A 19,142-nucleotide genomic window follows, 5' to 3' on the forward strand; every position below is an offset into this window, starting at 1 on the left:
TTATGGATATTTCAAACCAGCCGACGTTAGCTTTTGTGTAAACGCTTTCTTTCTACCTGCTGAAAATCATATTCGGTCGAACAAGTTGCATACCATTTATCCCTGTCGCTGTAATTGGTTAATGGCTATCCGGTAAAGCATATTCTTAATAGCAAGATTTAAATTACAGAACTTTCAGGAGATCCACCTTTCACATGCAAAATTCTCTGGTGATTTGTGATCTATGATATTCACATTATATTGTTGGGATCTAGGAACGTCAAGGACAGTAGAATGAAACAGCTCAAAGCAGCATGTGCCCCTGGGACCGACTCTGGATTCTCAAAATTGTACTATTCTTAACTATTGTATATTCTTTTCCCTCGTTGGGCTCACTTTAATGCTCGTGCAGTAGGAAGAAGTTTAAGTTTTTTTCTGAATCAAACATTTTTTTTATTTTCTCCATAGAGTAAAAAGACAGAGGGCGGTCTTTTGAATTTCATATATCGGTAAATGTTAGGTAATTTGTTTCTGTAAACCAAACTTTGCTCTATGATCCCCTGATTTTTATTGTCAGTTTAGTTAGCGAATGGTTGAAAGTTTTCTTGAGGAAATTTTAAGTCTGTCACTTTCGAGTGAACTACCTTAAGTCAGTTTTCAAAAGAACAATCTCAGTCTACGGTTGTATCCTGTAGTAGCGCATTATCGTTACTGACAGTTACCCTTGCGCTGCGCTGTTAACATTGTAAAATACTCATTCATTCATTCATTCATTCATTCATTCATTCATTCATTCATTCATTCATTCATTCATTCAGTCAGTCATTCATTCAATGTTTTCTAAACTTGATTTTCTGTTGTTCACCCTTACGCATCGGTTTAAGACTATTTACCTTGTCAATCATAAAAGACCATCAATCAATATTTATTTATTTATTGATTTATTTATCTATTGATTTATTGATTGATTTATTATTTATTGATTTATTTAGACTTTATTTCGGACTTTGCCGTCCATAGCATAACAAACATTCGCCAGCGTTTTTCCATTATCACGGTACACAGTTGCTTAGTTATCTATTTTACCATACCATTAACAAAACGTTTCATAAAACAGCCGACATGCGTATTGAAATGTTCTATTTAAAACATCTTTGAATTAATTAAGGTCGCTGTAACCAGTGACGCAATAATGTGACGCAAGTTCGCGATATCAAAAAATTGAACCGCCACGACAAAAATCAGTTTTAGTGTATGATTCAGGCTGCCAAAAACATTAAAATTCAAGGTAAAAATCCTGGCCAATTTGACCGTTTGTAGTCACGCACAAAGTAGCGGAAATGAAAGCAAAGAGTAAAACCAGCGGGATTCGAGGTAGTGCTGAACCAAAATTATCGATCTGGTCACTTCACTTGACAACTACAGCGATGTAACGCCGGAAAAACAATTCTACGCGTCTTTTGTTCTCATTACTACATCATTTGTAGAACAGACAACCACGCCGTCATATATGAGAAGAAAAATCCCCCGTCGACTTGTTTGCTTGCCCATTTTCTTCGACAAGGCTATTTCTACGGTTTCGCTCCAAACGGTGTAATTGCATTCTTCCTAAGAGTTGAGTGAAAGTTTGAGTTTACTTGTACTCCGTCTGACATAACTTCGTATAATTTACTTTCTTCGAGATTGCTAGCTGTCACTCTGTGGCAATACAGGAGGCGCTGTTATGATAGCATAACGACGTGCTAAATGAGCCAAAGTATTTAGCCACATCATTGAATATCAATGGCGTTGGAGACAGCAGTTGCGTCAATTAGCGTAATTTGCGTCAGACAGTCCCACAGGGAGCGAAGGCAATTTCCTTTTCCCACCTTTATAATTGCCATCTCTGTATGAGGTTATCAATTCTGTTTCCTGTGAGATCCAACTATAATCGTAACCTTGCGAATCGCTAGGGTTGTTGCTCCTATTGGAACATTTAAATTTTGTGATTCAGCCTCGTCCACTGGACATCCATCTGTTTGCTATGTTCTCGATGGGCATTTGAAACTGTGCTATCCTTCAGGAAAGATTTATTGTTCCATTGTTCCGCATGGTGATAAACTTTGTCACATTGTTCTTAACCCCCTCGAGTCAGTATATGTGACGACAATTTACTGAACACAAGCGCACGCATACATTATTACGTACACGGTACTATACACATATATGTGTAAGCATATGTATATATATTTGTAGAAGAGTATATATATATATATATATATATATATATATATATATATATATATATATACGTACATGCGTACATGTAAATCTATATATGTATATATGTACGTTAATACATACATACATACATACATACATACATACGTACATACATACATACATACATACATACATACATACATACATACATACATACATACATACATACATACATACATACATACATACATACATACATACATACATACATACATACGCACGTACGTACGTACGTACTTCATTCATGTATGCATGCATGCATGCATGCATGCATACATACGTCCGTCCGTCCGTCCATCCATCAATTCATCCAACTATCTACCCATCCATCCTTCATACAAAGTTGCCAAACACTCGCGATTACATAAACAACAGAGATTAACATGCGAATCGCAATTTGAAGTATAACAAGGAAATGTGGATTTCTTAAGATGTAAAACCTTCATGTCCTATAAGAATCTTATAATCCTTGAGTTTTACCAAGACATCTTTGAGAATTTGGTTCCCTTGCTTGATTCACATACGTAGAAAAAGAGACAATGTAAATTTTGATTCACATCGGTGACCCTTTGTGCACAGAACGATGCTAAAGATGTTAGGAAAGGTGCAAGCAGCTATTCCAGAAGTTCATTAGACTTTTTTATTAAGAAATTGTAACAATTGATAGTTCATCGTCTATTTAAGATGTTTGAGACTTAAGCAAGATCATTATGCCAGGAAATGATCAAAAGACATCTTCATGTAACCATCCTTGCTTGCAAGAATTGAAAAGAAAGAAGAAAACAAACAGAATTGTCCATGACGTAATAGGGATTGGTTATCGACCATTTGAAAATGCTACACAAATTTGACTATTACTTATATAGACCTGACATTGATGTACTTTTTAAGAGCAGATTCACAGTAGCTATATCTGCGATCAAAGGATCAAAGTTGTTTATCAGCCAGCGATCGATATTCCTTAGTGTTCAGCTATACGACCCAGATTTTTTAACGAAGTGAATCCAACGGTCACATGAACCATGGTAAAATATATTAATTCTGATTTCCATCTGCGAGCTGTCAATGTTTACTCGAAATACGGTCATTGTGCCTTTCCACAAAGATGGGGAAATTGTGGCGACGACAATTTTAGAGAACTCTCTTCCAGCTGTGAGCATCTGTTAATGTACTTTTTTGAAGAGGTTACTATGGTAACGACTTCTTCCAAAGAATCCCACACTTTGCTTCTGTTCAAAGAGATGGTCACTTTACGCAATTTGAAAACAGATTTGAAATTTGTGAGGTGTCTTCGAAACGAAATCAGTGCTTGACGTATATTGCCATGTTTTAACAGACAGTACAAATGTGCCAGGCTTGTCGTAATCATGTCCAATACTCCCACATTCCGTCCCATAGGGCTTCCTTGTGGTGTCTTTACCAGGAAGTGTTTCCACTAGACATCATAGGTACCATTAGTGTTCTATATTTGTTGAATTTCCCCTTCTCTATTATCATCAGTCACCCTTGTACTCAAAAAATGACCTTTCTCTGTTATTAAATGACTCATTCTGGAGCCATGGACACCGACTCGTACCTCCTCAAAGTTACATTTTGTTGCCTGAATCATGTGTTTTTGTAACATTCTTGACAACTGTAAAATATCCCGAAAATCCTGCATTGTGCCCACTTTTGAACAGGTAGTAAACTGATGTTAATGCATTGTGTTGTGATACTCGAGGAAAATCCGCCAGCCTTTTGCTGATGCCTTCTAGTAGCCACCTATCCTATAAGGAAGAGTCAGACCTTTAAACGTGAATGCTTCATTTGTGCACTGCCATTAGTTGAATGGTGACTGTTTTAATACGCATTGCTGGAATCGACCTTGTTATACGAAACCTACTCTCGGCGTTAAAAGCAAAGTCTGAAGGAAGCCTTACAAGAAATTTAAAAAAATGACAGACATGCTACTGGAGGTATAATTTTCGATGACGCGGTTGTTGTAGAAAGAGAGGGAAATTGAGTTTTTGTTACAATGGTGGACATTTTTTTACACCTCGTTTGACATTATCATTTGCAGAATGGCCATTGTGGAAAGTGAGGATATAAATAATGTCAGGGAAACTGAACACTTCGGAATTCAGGTAGCATGCGCCTGGAAATTGAAAGACTTAATCATGCGCTAAAACTCTTCTCAATGCAACTCTCAACCATTCCCTTAAAAAATCAAGAATAAAAATCAGGGGCTACTGTGCTAAGTTTGGTACTAGAGAAACTAATTACCTAACATTTATCGATATTTGAAATTCAAAATGGCCGCCACCTCTGTGTTAACTCTATCGGGGAAAATAAAAGTTTCGATTGTCGAAATTCTAAGACGGTGAAATGTTTTCTAACGTAGATAGCTTTAAAGTGTATATGAGAAAAGAATATCTGTCCCCGAGGCGCATTCTACCTAAAGTGAATTGTGATCCAGCGTATAAAGTGACATAATAATAGCTGACTTGAAACAACGGAGAGTGGTTTCTTTAGCAACTGACAATTAACCGCCCATAAACTTCAGCATGGGATAGTTCGAGCAAAACTGGCAACCATGATATTTGAAGGTCACGTTCCACACAGTGATGGGAGGTATTGTGCGTGGCTGAGTGACGTCCATTGACGTCAGAAAAAATTGCAAATATGACAAAGCTCTTTTGTGCATCTCAAAAGAAAACCAAATCAGAATTGGAAATTTCAACGACAAGGATATTGTCTTGTGGATTTCGTAGAATGTAGATATAATTAACATCACATCCAATTCAGATTCAAAGCTGAAACCGCGATCTCGGTTTACGGCGCAATAAAAGTTGGAAGGTACTTTAAAAACGAAAAAGGCGAAATTCACTTTCAGTGTTCAGACATTTTCCCATTCTTGGATTGACTATTAAGGCAAGGGGTCGGTGAAACAGAACTACATTCGCAATCGGTAATGTCTAGATCATCTTTGTGCACAAAACAAAATGGACACGATCTGAGTAATGATATAATTAAGCACGCCCTGGGACAAATACGTACTAAAAAAAAATGGTGATCTCTAACCATGGTCACAAGCATTGATTACATAAAGTGTCTGGCACGAGTGTGCTTATATGCGATACCTGTTGAGATAAACACAAAGTGAGTGTTAATCTATTGGCATCACTTTTTGAAGGTGTAAAACAGACTTAGTGATCTCGTCTCCCGTTTCACTGTTTTTTGACAATTAAAATAATTGATTACAAGATTCAAGCTTTTACTAAATGGTTCAGATCGTGTTTTGTCTCGGTGCTGCGTTATGACATCAAACATTCCTGCCAAAAAGACAATTCTGACTGAAATCAAGGGCCTATTAATAATATTGACGGCAAGAACAGACAAAAACGATTACTCCCATAAAATTAGGGCCTCTACATTCCAGTGACTGAATGGAATATTTAATAATATGACATATAATGTTGCCTTTATGTTGTTTACAAGAATGAGTCTCCCAGGAAACTATGTAAGTCTGCAGAACGCGCGAAATTTTCATTGAATTGAGAAAGTTTTCAGGAAAAAGAAAATGTAATCTGGCAAAGTGTTCTCCGAGACTGCTAAGTCTTCACAATATCTGCTGCTTCTGAAATCAGTGTTTCAAATGCCATACGGTTGGTTGGTTGGTTGGTTGGTTGGGTTTCTTTGGTTGGTTGGTCTTTTCAGTGGTTGGTTGGTTGGTTGGAGCACAGACAAGCAGAAGTTTTTCTCCTTGTTTGTGGTTGAAGTCATAAATGATCAACACCATATATCCAAACTCCACAAAATTTACTTTCCAAGATTTCTCATTTCTCTGACATATTCATTTTTGAAAAGTTCAATTTTCCAAACAGGTTTAGAGGCTACATTCTCCATCCAGAAAGACAATTTTCACGGTTGACGAATTGTAAAACCACGGTTCATTTGAATGATTCTAGTATAGTTAATACATCAAACACGATTGGAACTAATTTGGGATAATTGGATGGTGAAGTAATGTCTATTTCATCTGCAAATGTAAGCTTATCTACTTTTCTTTTTAACTTACACACTTGTTTTTATGATTAATTTGTAATATCGCAACATTCAGCTGTAAGGCACCTAACATTTTTGAAAAAATTGAAAAATATGGAAATCCGATTATCCCAAATTAGTTCTAATCGTGTTGTCATTGTTTCGTCAAAAGACCGTTATTTCACTGATCTGTCCCAAGAAGGAAGTGGTTATAAAATGTCCCTTTAAACTATGCAAATTCAGAAAAGAGCAGAATCGCGGACGAACTTTCACAATTTATCATAAAATGGCGTTAATTGCTCTTCAAACAATTACAAGTGTTAGTCACCGCCATGGAAAGCTAGCACTCCTCGTGTTTTATAATTTCTTGCTGAATTTCACGTTTAGATTTAATCATAGCTCTCATTTTGACAAAAGCCAAATATTGGCGTACTGCATCATTCTGAGAGTCACTTTGCTCAACGACGCAGGATGTGAGTCACTTTTTCAAATGTTTCAAAAGCTGGAGTGAATTCATCGCCTGAGCTCTGTTACTCAAATGACGCCCGCCACGGGTATCTAAAGGCTTGAAGTTGTGTCTTCATAAAGTCAAGAGACTTTGTAATAGTTCTTCCCTCGCAGACATATTTCAATAATTGCGGTTATTTCACGCCAACGCAGTCACGATACCGCCATTATTGTATATTCACTTAAGCAAAATTAGCCTGACAGTCTAGAATTGCGGTGTACACACTTTCATACAAATATCACAAACATTACAGTAATTTCTCTGAAATTATACCGCCCTCCTGAGTCTTTCTGCAAACTATCATCAAGTTTTTAAAAGTTTCGGAACAACTCTTGCGCACTACAGGGTATAAAATCACACTTTCATTTGGATGAATTGAATTCTAATCAAGCAATGCAAACGTCTTAGCTTGGGTGATGTGAGGTCGAAAGCTAATGCTTCTGTTATTTTGTGTCTTTGTAAGTCATCCTTTTGTTCAACTCTATTTTTTCCGACAAAGATTAGTTTTTGCTAATTCACCGATCCATTTCACGGTGGGACATTCAGCGTCAAATTACCCCGCCGCGCGCTTTTAAACGAAATGGCGTCGAAGCCGAACAATTGAAGACTACCCTGTCAACACGCCGCGATAAATACCACAAACCGACGGGACGGAAGGTATTTACTGTGAAGCAGAAGCCGTGTAGCACTTCAAACGACAATAGCAGACAGGCCTGCAACCGTACAACCATCATCAATCAACAAGATGATGCCAACATATCGTGTATTCGCTACAGCGTATAGAGCATTCGCGTCATCAACTGCTCTTCTATGTTCTACATTACGCTAATTTGACAAAATCCGTCCTTTTACTTTTAAGTTATCTTTCCTGTCAAACCAGCAACTTTTTAAAAAGTTACAGCTCATGTACGATTGAATTACCGATGAAAAGACGGCAGATATTAGGAAAATTATTAAATTATTAAAGATGCGATTATGTTCTATAAATCAGCTTCTGACCAAGTAAAAAATGATTACCTCAACACTGACGAGACAGGTACGGGAAGGTTTTTAAAAGGTGTGTTTAATTTAGCAAGCGCCTAGAAATTGAAAGAATTGGGCTTTTACTCAAATTTTTCCGTAAGGAAACTTACACCATTTCCTTTTGGAATCCAGAATAAAAATCAGGGGTTACCGTGCAAAGTTGGGACTAGAGAAACCCGTTAGTCAATATTTTCCCGACACTTGAAATTCAAAACGGCTGCATTTGCTCCATGAGCTTCAAATTGAGCCACCTCTATTAGTAGATCAAACATCCAAGTGTTGTATAAGTTTGAGAGTAAGGATGTCAGTCACCGAGGCGCATTTTTGAGACAGATTATAATCCCTTTTACATTTTGTTTCATACTTCTTGACTTCGCGTTTGTGTCTGAATATTTGTTTATACGTGTTTCTTAGGCATTGTGGATACTAGAGCTTTTGCTGCTGACAACGTTTCTTAAAAAGGCACATTGATTTCATCGTCGTTTAGTCGTATCACTCCCCGATGTCTTTCACAAGTATGAGGATTAATCTTGTTTGAAATGGACCTAACACGCCAGCTCTCAGCGGCTGGAAATCAGATAGGAACAATATTCGTTCAGAAAAAAATGAACGACCAAAAAAGTCATAATGGGAATAAATGAGCAAAGGAAGGTTAATGACCAGCTAGGTAACGAATCTGCCCAAATGGATATGCTTTTTAAATAAATGGAGTTGAAATGCTAGCAGGTATCAAAATAAGATAATAGAAGTTAAATTGCTCGAATTTTGCGATCGGTTTTCAGCTGGTAATTTAGTAGTAAAAATGGACGCCCACGCATCGCAAGGCTACTGTGGACAATTTTTTGTGGCGTTCTGTCTACATTCTGGAGAAACATCTGGTTTCCGTTGCTTAACATTAAGTAATCTTTACAAATGAGACGTTAAAGCTTGTCATTTCACAATTGAGCAAAATTTGCTTGGATATATGAAGACTTATCACAGCCCCTTTTCAGGGTCTTTGACCAGCTAAGTCGAATCATCCAATTGAACAGTGATTGACATGTCATTGACCTACATCAAGTGCTTTCTGACTCATCGGAAAGAGGGCGTAAAACTTTTATCCATGATATGGCACATGCCAAGACTAAACCAGGGACTGAAAGTTTCTGAGGATACTCCTTATTAAACTCAGTATGAATTGAAAAGAAAAGCTTAATAGTTGTTTGTAGTGGAATTTCTTGTCACAATATGACTATGCTTGAATATTCTCGTCTTCTGAGCAAAGGCGCGATTATCGCCAATTTTGACTAATGCTTTGAAAGTTTCAGTAGTACAATAAAGATGGCTTCATTTTGCGATAGTCATCTAGTAACGAGTCTAAAAGCATAAGTAAAAGAAACGCAGGACGAATCATATGCTTTCCCTCTAGCCTTCATGGTGAGTTTCATCGAGAATGCCACGTGCTATGTCTTTTCCTCTTTTCGACAAATATCATGACTTTTATAGTATTCCAATGATGGAACCGCGTCTTTACAGCAGCGTTACACCATCACTACCAACGGTGTTCACCATTGCCAGCCGATTCGCCGTACTTGGACAAATAATTGGAAAGCACACTAGTGCTTGCCTCTGTCTATGATGTATGTCGAATCAGTCTGACAAACACAGTCTCTCTGGGCCGATTCTGTAAATTTAAAATCCTACTGGAAACAACTTACATCTTCATATGTTTACTTCACTCACGGTCAAACATTGGCACAACGTAGCACATGTGTAATCTACAAATCAGATCAGCTTTGTGGCGTTGTATCCACCGCCTTTACAGTAATGTAGTGCAATAACTCGGAACCAGACACCATTATTTATATGCAATTATAGCACAATATTTTGGTGTGCATGTTTCTGAGACATACACGATCTAGCCGCCTCCTTTAATTATCGGTATTTTTAAGAATGATTGACAGGTGTAACATTATGAGTCAAAGTCGGAATCTTTATCGAAGGTTCCCATGCATCTGAAGAACATGGCATAGACGTTGACAAAACTACGCTATTTTCTGCTCGGGTTTTACACTAGAACCAACCAATATTGTCTTTATTTAAATAGATGTCCACTTCCTCTTGGTTTCTGTTCGATATCAGCGCCAAAAGTTAATTTTTACCGTACAGAATTACCAACAGCAGTTTGAAATGTTGTACTTTGTCATAAGTGGACTGTCAAGGTCAATCATTCCCCGCCTTGTTTGCTTAGCCACAAATGCATCTACGTGTATTTGTATTGTAGGTTATTTTATCCTGCGTAAGAAAATTATATCGTAAGAACTTCCCAATCCACCGCTTTTCGGTTGTCCAAAAAAGATCGTGTGAATCAGCTTATTCTTGTCGTAAAATGTTAGATTTTCTAATAACTGATAGATTGCCCGACGAGTAACTGCAGAAAAGTGCATGCGAAAAAAAACTTTGCAAAACGTCTAAAAAGAACTTTTGTTTCTTGCAAAAAGGCAACGTTGGCAAATGAAGTACTCTAACATTGTTATTCATAGCTTGAAGCGATAAAAGAGGGCGCTGTCTTTGTTACCTTCCTGAAGCTGGTAAATTTCACGCCTACACAAGGCTACATTTACTTGTTGTAATCTTTGGCCAGTAATTCAGGTTACAGGGCAAACATAATATTGACAACACCATTACTAATGACGTTATGTTGCAAAGATTGTCGTTAGTGTCGACCAAATCTTGTACCGCCTTTGGACTATAGTCTAACACAAGTAAATATCACGACTTCTATGTACGTCACTATTTTATTGCGCACCTAAGGTAACATTACACGCGCACAGCAACGTAGAATATCACGGTAATAAGCACCTTACAACTATACACTGAGTCGCACAATCTTGCTAGAACTCACTGATCAACTCAAACGCGGCACAGTCACTGCTATCCTGTCGGTAAGCACCCACACTTCGCATGCGCACATGTCATATTCACTCATCGCGTCGTTAAAGAGCTGGAGGCTGACCCGCCTGAGATCGGCTTACTTTGTGGACATCTTTACAGGACCTTAAAAGGTTACATATCAATGCGCCAAGCCATGATCTTCTCGACCGGGTGAGGAGATCGTCAGACATCGACGAATATGGAGTCTATCGTCGTGAATTAGGTAAGATAGTTACTTCCATCCAAAGAACCTCGACTTTTTAAAACAATGCCAGACTTTCTTACCGCAGATTGATAGAACTGCGGCCATCTTGAAAGTAGTCCGGTACACATACAGAACACTACTTTTAGACAAGTGTTGTTAGAATTCTACCTTAATGATAAACAACTGGCGGTTGCCAATCTCAATTATATGTGTCCCGCATGAATCACTTATTTGTAATTTTAATTGTTTACTTCAACCTACAGCAGAATTTTACCAATGTTCCATTTTTGACTCTGTATATTGTTCCTATATTTACCATCAGACACATAATCTGGCTTTACCGGTGTTGCCAATTAAATGAAGGTAACCCAAAGGTCAAACACATTTTGTTTTATTTCGACTAGGAAAGTTAATTTGTAACTTAGTGCAAAACGCCAAACATTGAGCTATAATTCCTTGAATACCTCCACGTAGAATGAATTTTACCGGCGTTATCGAACATGGGAGTAAATTGCTTATGTTAGATGCTAAATTAATTAATCAATTAATTAATTAATTAATCAATCAATTAATTAATTAATTAATTAATTAATTAATTAATTAATTAATTAATTAATTAATTAATTAAGTATTACCTTGGTATTGACAGTCACTGTACGAGTATGTAAATCAACCGAGAATAAGTCATTATAATTGCAGATTATTCATCGAACTAAAATATTGTATCATGCAGAAATTTAACCAGCTACTATGCTGCAGGCACTAATGACGTACACAGTTCAGCATTGTTCATGGTTTATGGCTGACATGTGTTTTTTGCAAAAGTGAATCAACCAGTTACAGTTCTTTTCACATTGTCATCAAATGCCAATGTTTGCTATGCAAATCAAACTTCATATTCATTACTTCGATACACGCTGAGTCTTCAACTCTTTCGATACACACTTCGTCTTCCACTATTTCGATACAATCTTAGTCTGCCATTATTTCGATACATTCTTAGTCTTCCACGATTTCGATGCATGCTTAGTCTTCCGTTATTTCTATACATGCTTAGTCTTTCATTATTTAGAAACATGCTTAGTCTTCCACTATTTCGATACATCCTTAGTCTTCCACTATTTCGATACATTCTTAGTCTTCCACTATTTCGATACATGCTTAGTCTTCCACTATTTCGATACGTGCTTAGTCTTCCACTATTTCGATACATTCTTAGTCTTCCACTATTTCGATACATTCTTAGTCTTCCACTATTTCGATACATGCTTAGTCTTCCACTATGTCGATACGTGCTTAGTCTTCCACTATTTCGATACATTCTTAGTCTTCCGCTATTTCGATACGTGCTTAGTCTTCCACTATTTCGATACATGCTTAGTCTTCAATTATTTCGATACATGCTTAGTCTTCCATTATTTCGATACAAAGACAGTCTTCCATTATTTTGAGACTTGCTTAAGTCTTCCACTATTTCGATTCTTGCTCAGTCTTCGTCGTCTTCGATACATTCTCAGTCTTCCACGATTTCGATACATGCTTAGTCTTCCGTTATTTTGAGACATGCTTCGTCTTCCATTATTTCGACATATGCTTAGTGTTCCACTATTTCGATACATGCTATGTCTTCCACCATTTCGACTCATACTTAGTCTTCCATTATTTCGATACTTGCTTAGTCTTCCATTATTTCGATACCTGCTTAGACTTCCACGATTTCGATTCATGCTTAGTCTTCCACTATTTCGATACTTGCTTAGTCTTCCATTATTTCGATTCATGCTTAGTCTTCCATTATTTCGATACATGCTTAGTCTTCCATTATTTCGATACATGCTTAGTCTTCCACTATTCGATACATTCTTAGTCTTCCACTATTTCGATACATGCTTAGTCTTCCACTATTCGATACATTCTTAGTCTTCAATTATTTCGATACATGCTTAGTTTTCCATTATTTTAGGACATGCTTAGTCTTCCACTATTTCGATACATTCTTAGTCTTCCACTATTTCGATACGTGCTTAGTCTTCCATTATTTCGACATATGCTTAGTCTTCCACTATTTCGATACTTGCTTAGTCTTCCACTATTTCGATACGTGCTTAGTCTTTCACTATTTCTATACATTCTTAGTCTTCCACTATTTCGATACATGCTTAGTCTTCCATTATTTCGACATATGCTAAGTCTATCAACATTATGCTTAGTCTTCCACTATTTCGATATATTCTTAGTCTTCCATTATTTCGACATATGCTTAGTCTTCCACTATTTCGATACTTGCTTAGTCTTCCACTATTTCGATACGTGCTTAGTCTTCCACCATTTCTATACATTCTTAGTCTTCCACTATTTCGATACATGCTTAGTCTTCCATTATTTCGACATATGCTAAGTCTATCAATATTTTGCTTTGTCTTCCATTAATTCGAAACTAATTTTGTTGTGTTGATTACATTATTCTTCTCTTTCAATGTTCGCTTTTTTGATAATTAATTTATTCTTCCTATATTCAGCTTTTCTTAATTCATTGCGCTCAAGAAACTTGTTTACATGTTTTTTTTTCTTGGACGCAATGTTACAAAACTTTACAAGCAAATCTTGTACGAAACCGTAGCAAAGTGACATACAAAAACACAGATATATATATATATATATATATATATATATATATTATAGTTTTTATGTCTGTCGTGTCTATCTGTATAAAACGTCTTTTAGTCGTCTTTTAGTAGTTGAGTATGATTAGTAACCTGTTCGTTTATCGAACTGTAATAATGTTTGTGGTCACTTGTACAGGCGTAGGCGATCAGCTTTCAGAAATCCAAAGCAAGTTCACACCATCAGACAACTTGAGCTGTAAGAGACATTCCTCTGTACATCCTAAGAGACTGGTGTGCGTTAACGTTGAAAGACCGTTCACTTTTCAAATCGGGGACATAGCTTAATTATTGTTTTGCTGCTCACCTTTTTTAAATAAAAAACGATGGAATGACCGATTTTTATGCAGAATAACTTGAATTATAAATCATGTCCTTCAAGTGATAAAGTCAAGAGAATCAAACCTTATATTCCACTGGAATGTTTGGTCGTTTGTAATATGCTTGCGCCACAATAACTGTCAGTGCTTCTTTAACTGCTAACTCAATCAAATATCTGTGTAATCGCTAACTCTATATGAATATTCCCTTTCTTTGAAGAAATGTATGGGTCTCACTATATTTGTTGCAAACATACATATCAGCAGACGGCAGTAAGGTTTTAATAATGTTAATTTTTAGTGATATTTTGAGTACGTTACTACTTTTATGTAATTTCTCACAACAAATAAGAAACAAAGACTATTTTAACATTGCCTCGCCGTCGCTGTGTGTCTGAGCTTTGTTTAGTTGAATAAATTTAATGCAGTAACGTCATAAATTTGAATTGTCGCAGCTTCAGAACATGAAAATTACTGAATATATATTCTCAGTAACTATAATAGACACGCCGATTATAGATTTGTAAACGCTAATGAATCAATTGATCAAAGTGCAATGTAATGTGTACTAGTGTAAAATGCTTTTCATTAATTTTAAGGTAGAACGCGCCTCGGGGACATATAGTTCGCAAATTTCTTCATTTCTTTTCTGATCTGCCACTTGTTGGGACTCATTTTAAAGCTCTTGGAGAAAGAAAAACTTTCACCGGAATTTCTAATTTCCTCCACAGAGTTAATACAGGAAAGGCGGCCATTATGAATTTCAAAAATCGCAAAAATGTTTTGCAATTTGTTTCGCTAGTTCCAAACTTTGTACGGTGACCCCCGAAATTTATTGTTGCTTTGTTAAGAAAATGGTTGAAAGATTTATTGAGGAGAGTTTTTAGCAAAAGTTGAAGTATTTCACTTTCGAGGCGCATACTACCTTAACTTCAAATGTAATGATGATTAGATCCTTAAATATAATGACAAAAGTAACATAAAATGTGTCAAAACGTAAATGCTCAATATATGCTAAAGGTATATACTTAAAGTAAGATTGCTTGCTATATGCATAAGAAGCTGTTAACACGATTGGAACTAATTTGTGATAATGGGATAGTAAAGTGTTGCCGGTTTAATCTGCAAATGTAACTTATTTGCTTTTCTTTTTAAGTTAGACACTTGTTTTTATGAGCAATTTGTAATATTGCAACATTCAGCAATGGGCACCTAACACTTTTGAGAAATTTGAAAGAATCAATCATCCAAAATTAGTTCCAATCGTGTTCATTGTAAGAAACTCATGTAAAATGCATACACTTTTCAGTAACTATCTTTCCTCTTGTCTGGTGGCAGATTGCTTTGATATTTTAGCAGTAACTGGTGAATTCAACTACACGTCAGACGGAAAGCACAAAAAGTGCGACGTATACGTCATTGCTGAACCCGATGAAGAAGTTGTACTGGAATTTACTGAGTTTAATGTAAAATGCCCTGACAAAATGATGGTAAGGAATGAAATTAAAATGTCAATCATCATAATGCCAATCACGTATAGTTAAATTTGCTTTGTCAATAACACCAAGATGTAATAATTTCGACGGTCAATAAGGCTCCATGTCAGTCCGGTTACGTGTGATATACAATAACTCTATAAGCTTATAGGCTCTGCTACCGTGTATGTCTTCACTCGCATATTTAGGTAGAACGCGCCTCTGGGACAGATATTCTGCCTCTCAAATTTCTACAATTGATTTCTGATCTACCACTTGTGGGGGCTTATTTTAAAGCTCTTGGAGGAAGAAAATATTTCACCGCTTTAGTTTTTCTCCCACAGAGTTAACACAGGAAAGGCGGCCATTTTGAATTTCAAATATCGCAAATGTTGCTTAATTTGTTTCACTAGTTCAAAACGTTGTACGGTGACCCCCAATTTATATGTTTGATTTGGTAAGAGAATGGTTGAAAGTTACATTTTGGAAAGTTTGGGGAAAAGTTTAAGTCGTTCACTTTCGAGGCGCATACTATGGTCAGGCAGGATTTTACTATCTGAAGATCTATCTGTCGTACAAATTTTTAACCATCCATAGACGAACTTATTCGTTAAAGGATATCTTTTATTGTATCATACCAGTATATTGATGGAGCTGATTGGTCGAGACGTGAAAATAACCGTGCTATATTCGCAATGTAGGCACGAGCTCACGGCTAGAGCAAAATTCCCTTTTTGAAGTTTCACGGCAGAATTTCAGTGTAATTTTATGAGAGATTAGCAATAAACCATCTCAGCAACGGATATGCCTCTCGATTTTGACCAGTTCACTCCATGTATGCACTCGCTATCGCTCGTGCACATTTGTCGTGAACTGATCAAAATCTCGTTGTACACTTTGTTTGGTATGGTTTACTGCTTAAGGTAGAACGCGCGTCGCCGATAGATCTTCGGACTCTCCAAAATTATCAATATTTTTCTGGTCTACCACTCGTGGGGGCTCGTTTTAAAGCTCTTGATATATATATATATATATATATATATATATATATATATATATATATATATATATATATATATATATATATATGGAAAAAATACAATATTCGGTTTTTGAAAAACTAAGACGGTACTTTTATATATATATATATATATATATATATATATATATATATATATATATATAAAAGTACCGTCTTAGTTTTTCAAAAACTTAAAATTGTATTTTTTTCCATTGAATTAACACAGGGATGGCGACCGTTTTGAATATCAAATATCATGAAATCTTAGGTAACTTGTCTCTCTAGTATAGATAGGTGACCCTGACTTTTATTTTTGATTCGGTAAAAGAATGGTTAAAAGTTTCATTTAGAGAAGTTTGGGCAAAAGTTTAAGTCTTTCACTTTCGAGGCGCATACTACTTAATACAATATTATCGCCAGTTGATTTCTTTGAAAAAGTACGCAGAGATAACTCAGACCATGTTCAATCACTCTGGAACATAACAACATTCTCATCAATCTCCATTACAGTTCGTCGATGGATGGGCTACACCACAAGGGACAATCTTCCCCACCGAGGAAGATCATCATACACCCATACAAGATCGTATAGTTGAGTTCTGTGACGAGGTGCCAAAGGAAGCATTCGTCGCCTCGCAGAACAATGCTATGCTCCACTTCGCCATAAGTCAACCCGGCCACGGCTTTCGAGTGTTTGTTACCACAAGGAAGATCAGGCACCGTAAGTAAAGTGCACTGGCACATCTATCTCGGGTTACCGAAACAGTAAAGCTAGAAACGGCTGGAATTTCAAGAATGTTCCTTAATTTTAACTTCGTATGGTGCGTTTTGCATCAAATTGCTCGTTCGCGTATGTCTTTTCCTAGTGTTTCCTTCCCTCTGCCAATTGTTCAATGTGTAATTATGCTCATATATATATATATATATATATATATATATATATATATATATATATATATATATATATATATATATATATATATACTTATATATATATTCACAAATAATGATTTTACAGTGAAAGATTCTCTGTATATATCTCCCAAAGACTGCAACATGACTATTGCACACTTATCGTATCGCGTGTAACGTATGCCTGCAACTGAAGATAGTTAGCACCCCGAAAGTGAAAGACTTAAACTTTTGCTCATTCAAAGCTTTCCTAAATGAAACTTTCAACCATTGTCTTACCTAATCAAGAATAAAAGCCAGGACCACCGTGCAAAGTTCAGAATTACAGAAAAAGTTACACAACATTTGACGATATTTGAAATTCATAATGGCCGCCACCTCTGTGTTAACTCCATCTTGAAAATACAATTTCCGGTTTTCGAAAAAAAGTAAGAAGGTGAAAATTTTTCCAAGAGCTTAAAAATGAACCCTCAAGAATGGTGATCCAGAAAAGAATTGTAAAAATTCGACAGTACAAATAGCTGTCTCTGAGGCACATTATACATTAACTATTTTGATGAAGACGAAGGTAGCGCCAAAGGCTTGTATACCTTCTTTCATGATGATCGAAAGAATATTGTATTCACTGTTTACCCTAGTGACAAAATCGTCTCTTTGACAACAGCATGCAATGCAATCGGACTGGGCGCCCAGGGAGCGTATACCCTCCGCAACTTTGGTCACAAAGGCAATTGCTCTTTCGCAATCATGTCGTCATCACGAGTCTTCATAAGTGACATGAATGTTGCAGATGGAGAAGACGGTGTTCAGGTATGGAATGTCTAACGTCTTCAAGAAACGTTATGTGTTTGAAGTAATTTGTAGGTAGTATGCGCCTCGAAAGTGAAAGACTAAAACTTGTGCTAAAACCTCCTTCAATGAAGTTCTCGACCATTCTCTTACCAAATCAAAATAGAAATCAGGGGTCACCGTGCAAATTTGGTACTATAGAGAAGCAAATTACCTAAGATGGGAAAGCACAATTTTCGAATTCAGAAAAACTAAGACGGTGAAGAGTTTTCTTACACCAAGACTTTTAATATGAAGCCCCCACAAGTAGTAGATTAGAAAATCATTTGAAAAGTTTGAGAGTCCAAATATCATCTGTCCCCGAGGCACGTTCTACCTTAAGATGCAGTTACAAGATAACAAGGATAAATTGCACCTTTGTGTGGGTATCTTACAAAACAAATCACCTTCCCTAGATCTCTCGGTTGATCTAATTTTGTAGTTGATGGAATTATAAGTATATGTAAGTTGAATGTATTAGTTAGTTAGTTTATTATACTGACATGAGGTCAAAATTACATATTCTTTACAACAAAAGTAATAATGTGAATAAGGAAACCTCCCAGCCCAATGGACTTACTTTGAAAACAAAAACAAAAGAGAAAAAACGCGTGTACAAAACACAATAGCAAAAGTATAAATCATGCTAAGTGAACCTATACAAACTTTCTTTTCTTCAAAGAAATTCAGGCTTTTTATCTTCGAACCAATCATGCTACACAGATCATTTTCCAATTCGTCAATCTTGCTATCGATAGAATACCTTGTTGGCCACCCCTAAACTGACTCAAAAAAACCATGACGTCAGAGTCAGCTCCTGTCGCCATGGAACTTGTCGGTATAAATAAAGATTCGAACAACTACAACCACGGCAGTTACAAACCCTCTAAGCCGTTAAAGGGGACCCAGTGTGATTTTGCAATTTTACTATGATATCATTAAACAGTCACGATTATGTAATTTGTTGCACATTTTAGAAAGGGTACCATAACCAAAGAAAAAAGTGCTTG

At 36.4% G+C, this 19,142-nt stretch overlaps 1 protein-coding gene across 3 annotated transcripts in view; it reads left to right on the forward strand.

Moving 5' to 3' along the window:
- The window catches only part of LOC139128118 (corticotropin-releasing factor-binding protein-like), a 52,314-nt gene that overhangs the window by 6,796 nt on the left and 26,376 nt on the right, over positions 1-19,142 (forward strand). The window contains exons 2-6 of one of the 3 annotated variants that reach the window (XM_070693955.1): positions 10,829-10,931; positions 13,716-13,775; positions 15,235-15,386; positions 16,903-17,113; positions 17,969-18,114. The exons of 1 other annotated variant lie outside the window; for it this stretch is intronic. In XM_070693955.1, the coding sequence (XP_070550056.1) occupies positions 10,829-10,931; positions 13,716-13,775; positions 15,235-15,386; positions 16,903-17,113; positions 17,969-18,114 (672 nt within the window). The remainder of the gene's footprint in view (positions 1-10,828; positions 10,932-13,715; positions 13,776-15,234; positions 15,387-16,902; positions 17,114-17,968; positions 18,115-19,142) is intronic. One more of the 3 variants, XM_070693956.1, reaches the window with a different exon arrangement.

Source organism: Ptychodera flava, unplaced genomic scaffold, assembly GCF_041260155.1.
Source record: "Ptychodera flava strain L36383 unplaced genomic scaffold, AS_Pfla_20210202 Scaffold_44__1_contigs__length_1314385_pilon, whole genome shotgun sequence".
Classification (NCBI taxonomy): domain Eukaryota; kingdom Metazoa; phylum Hemichordata; class Enteropneusta; family Ptychoderidae; genus Ptychodera; species Ptychodera flava.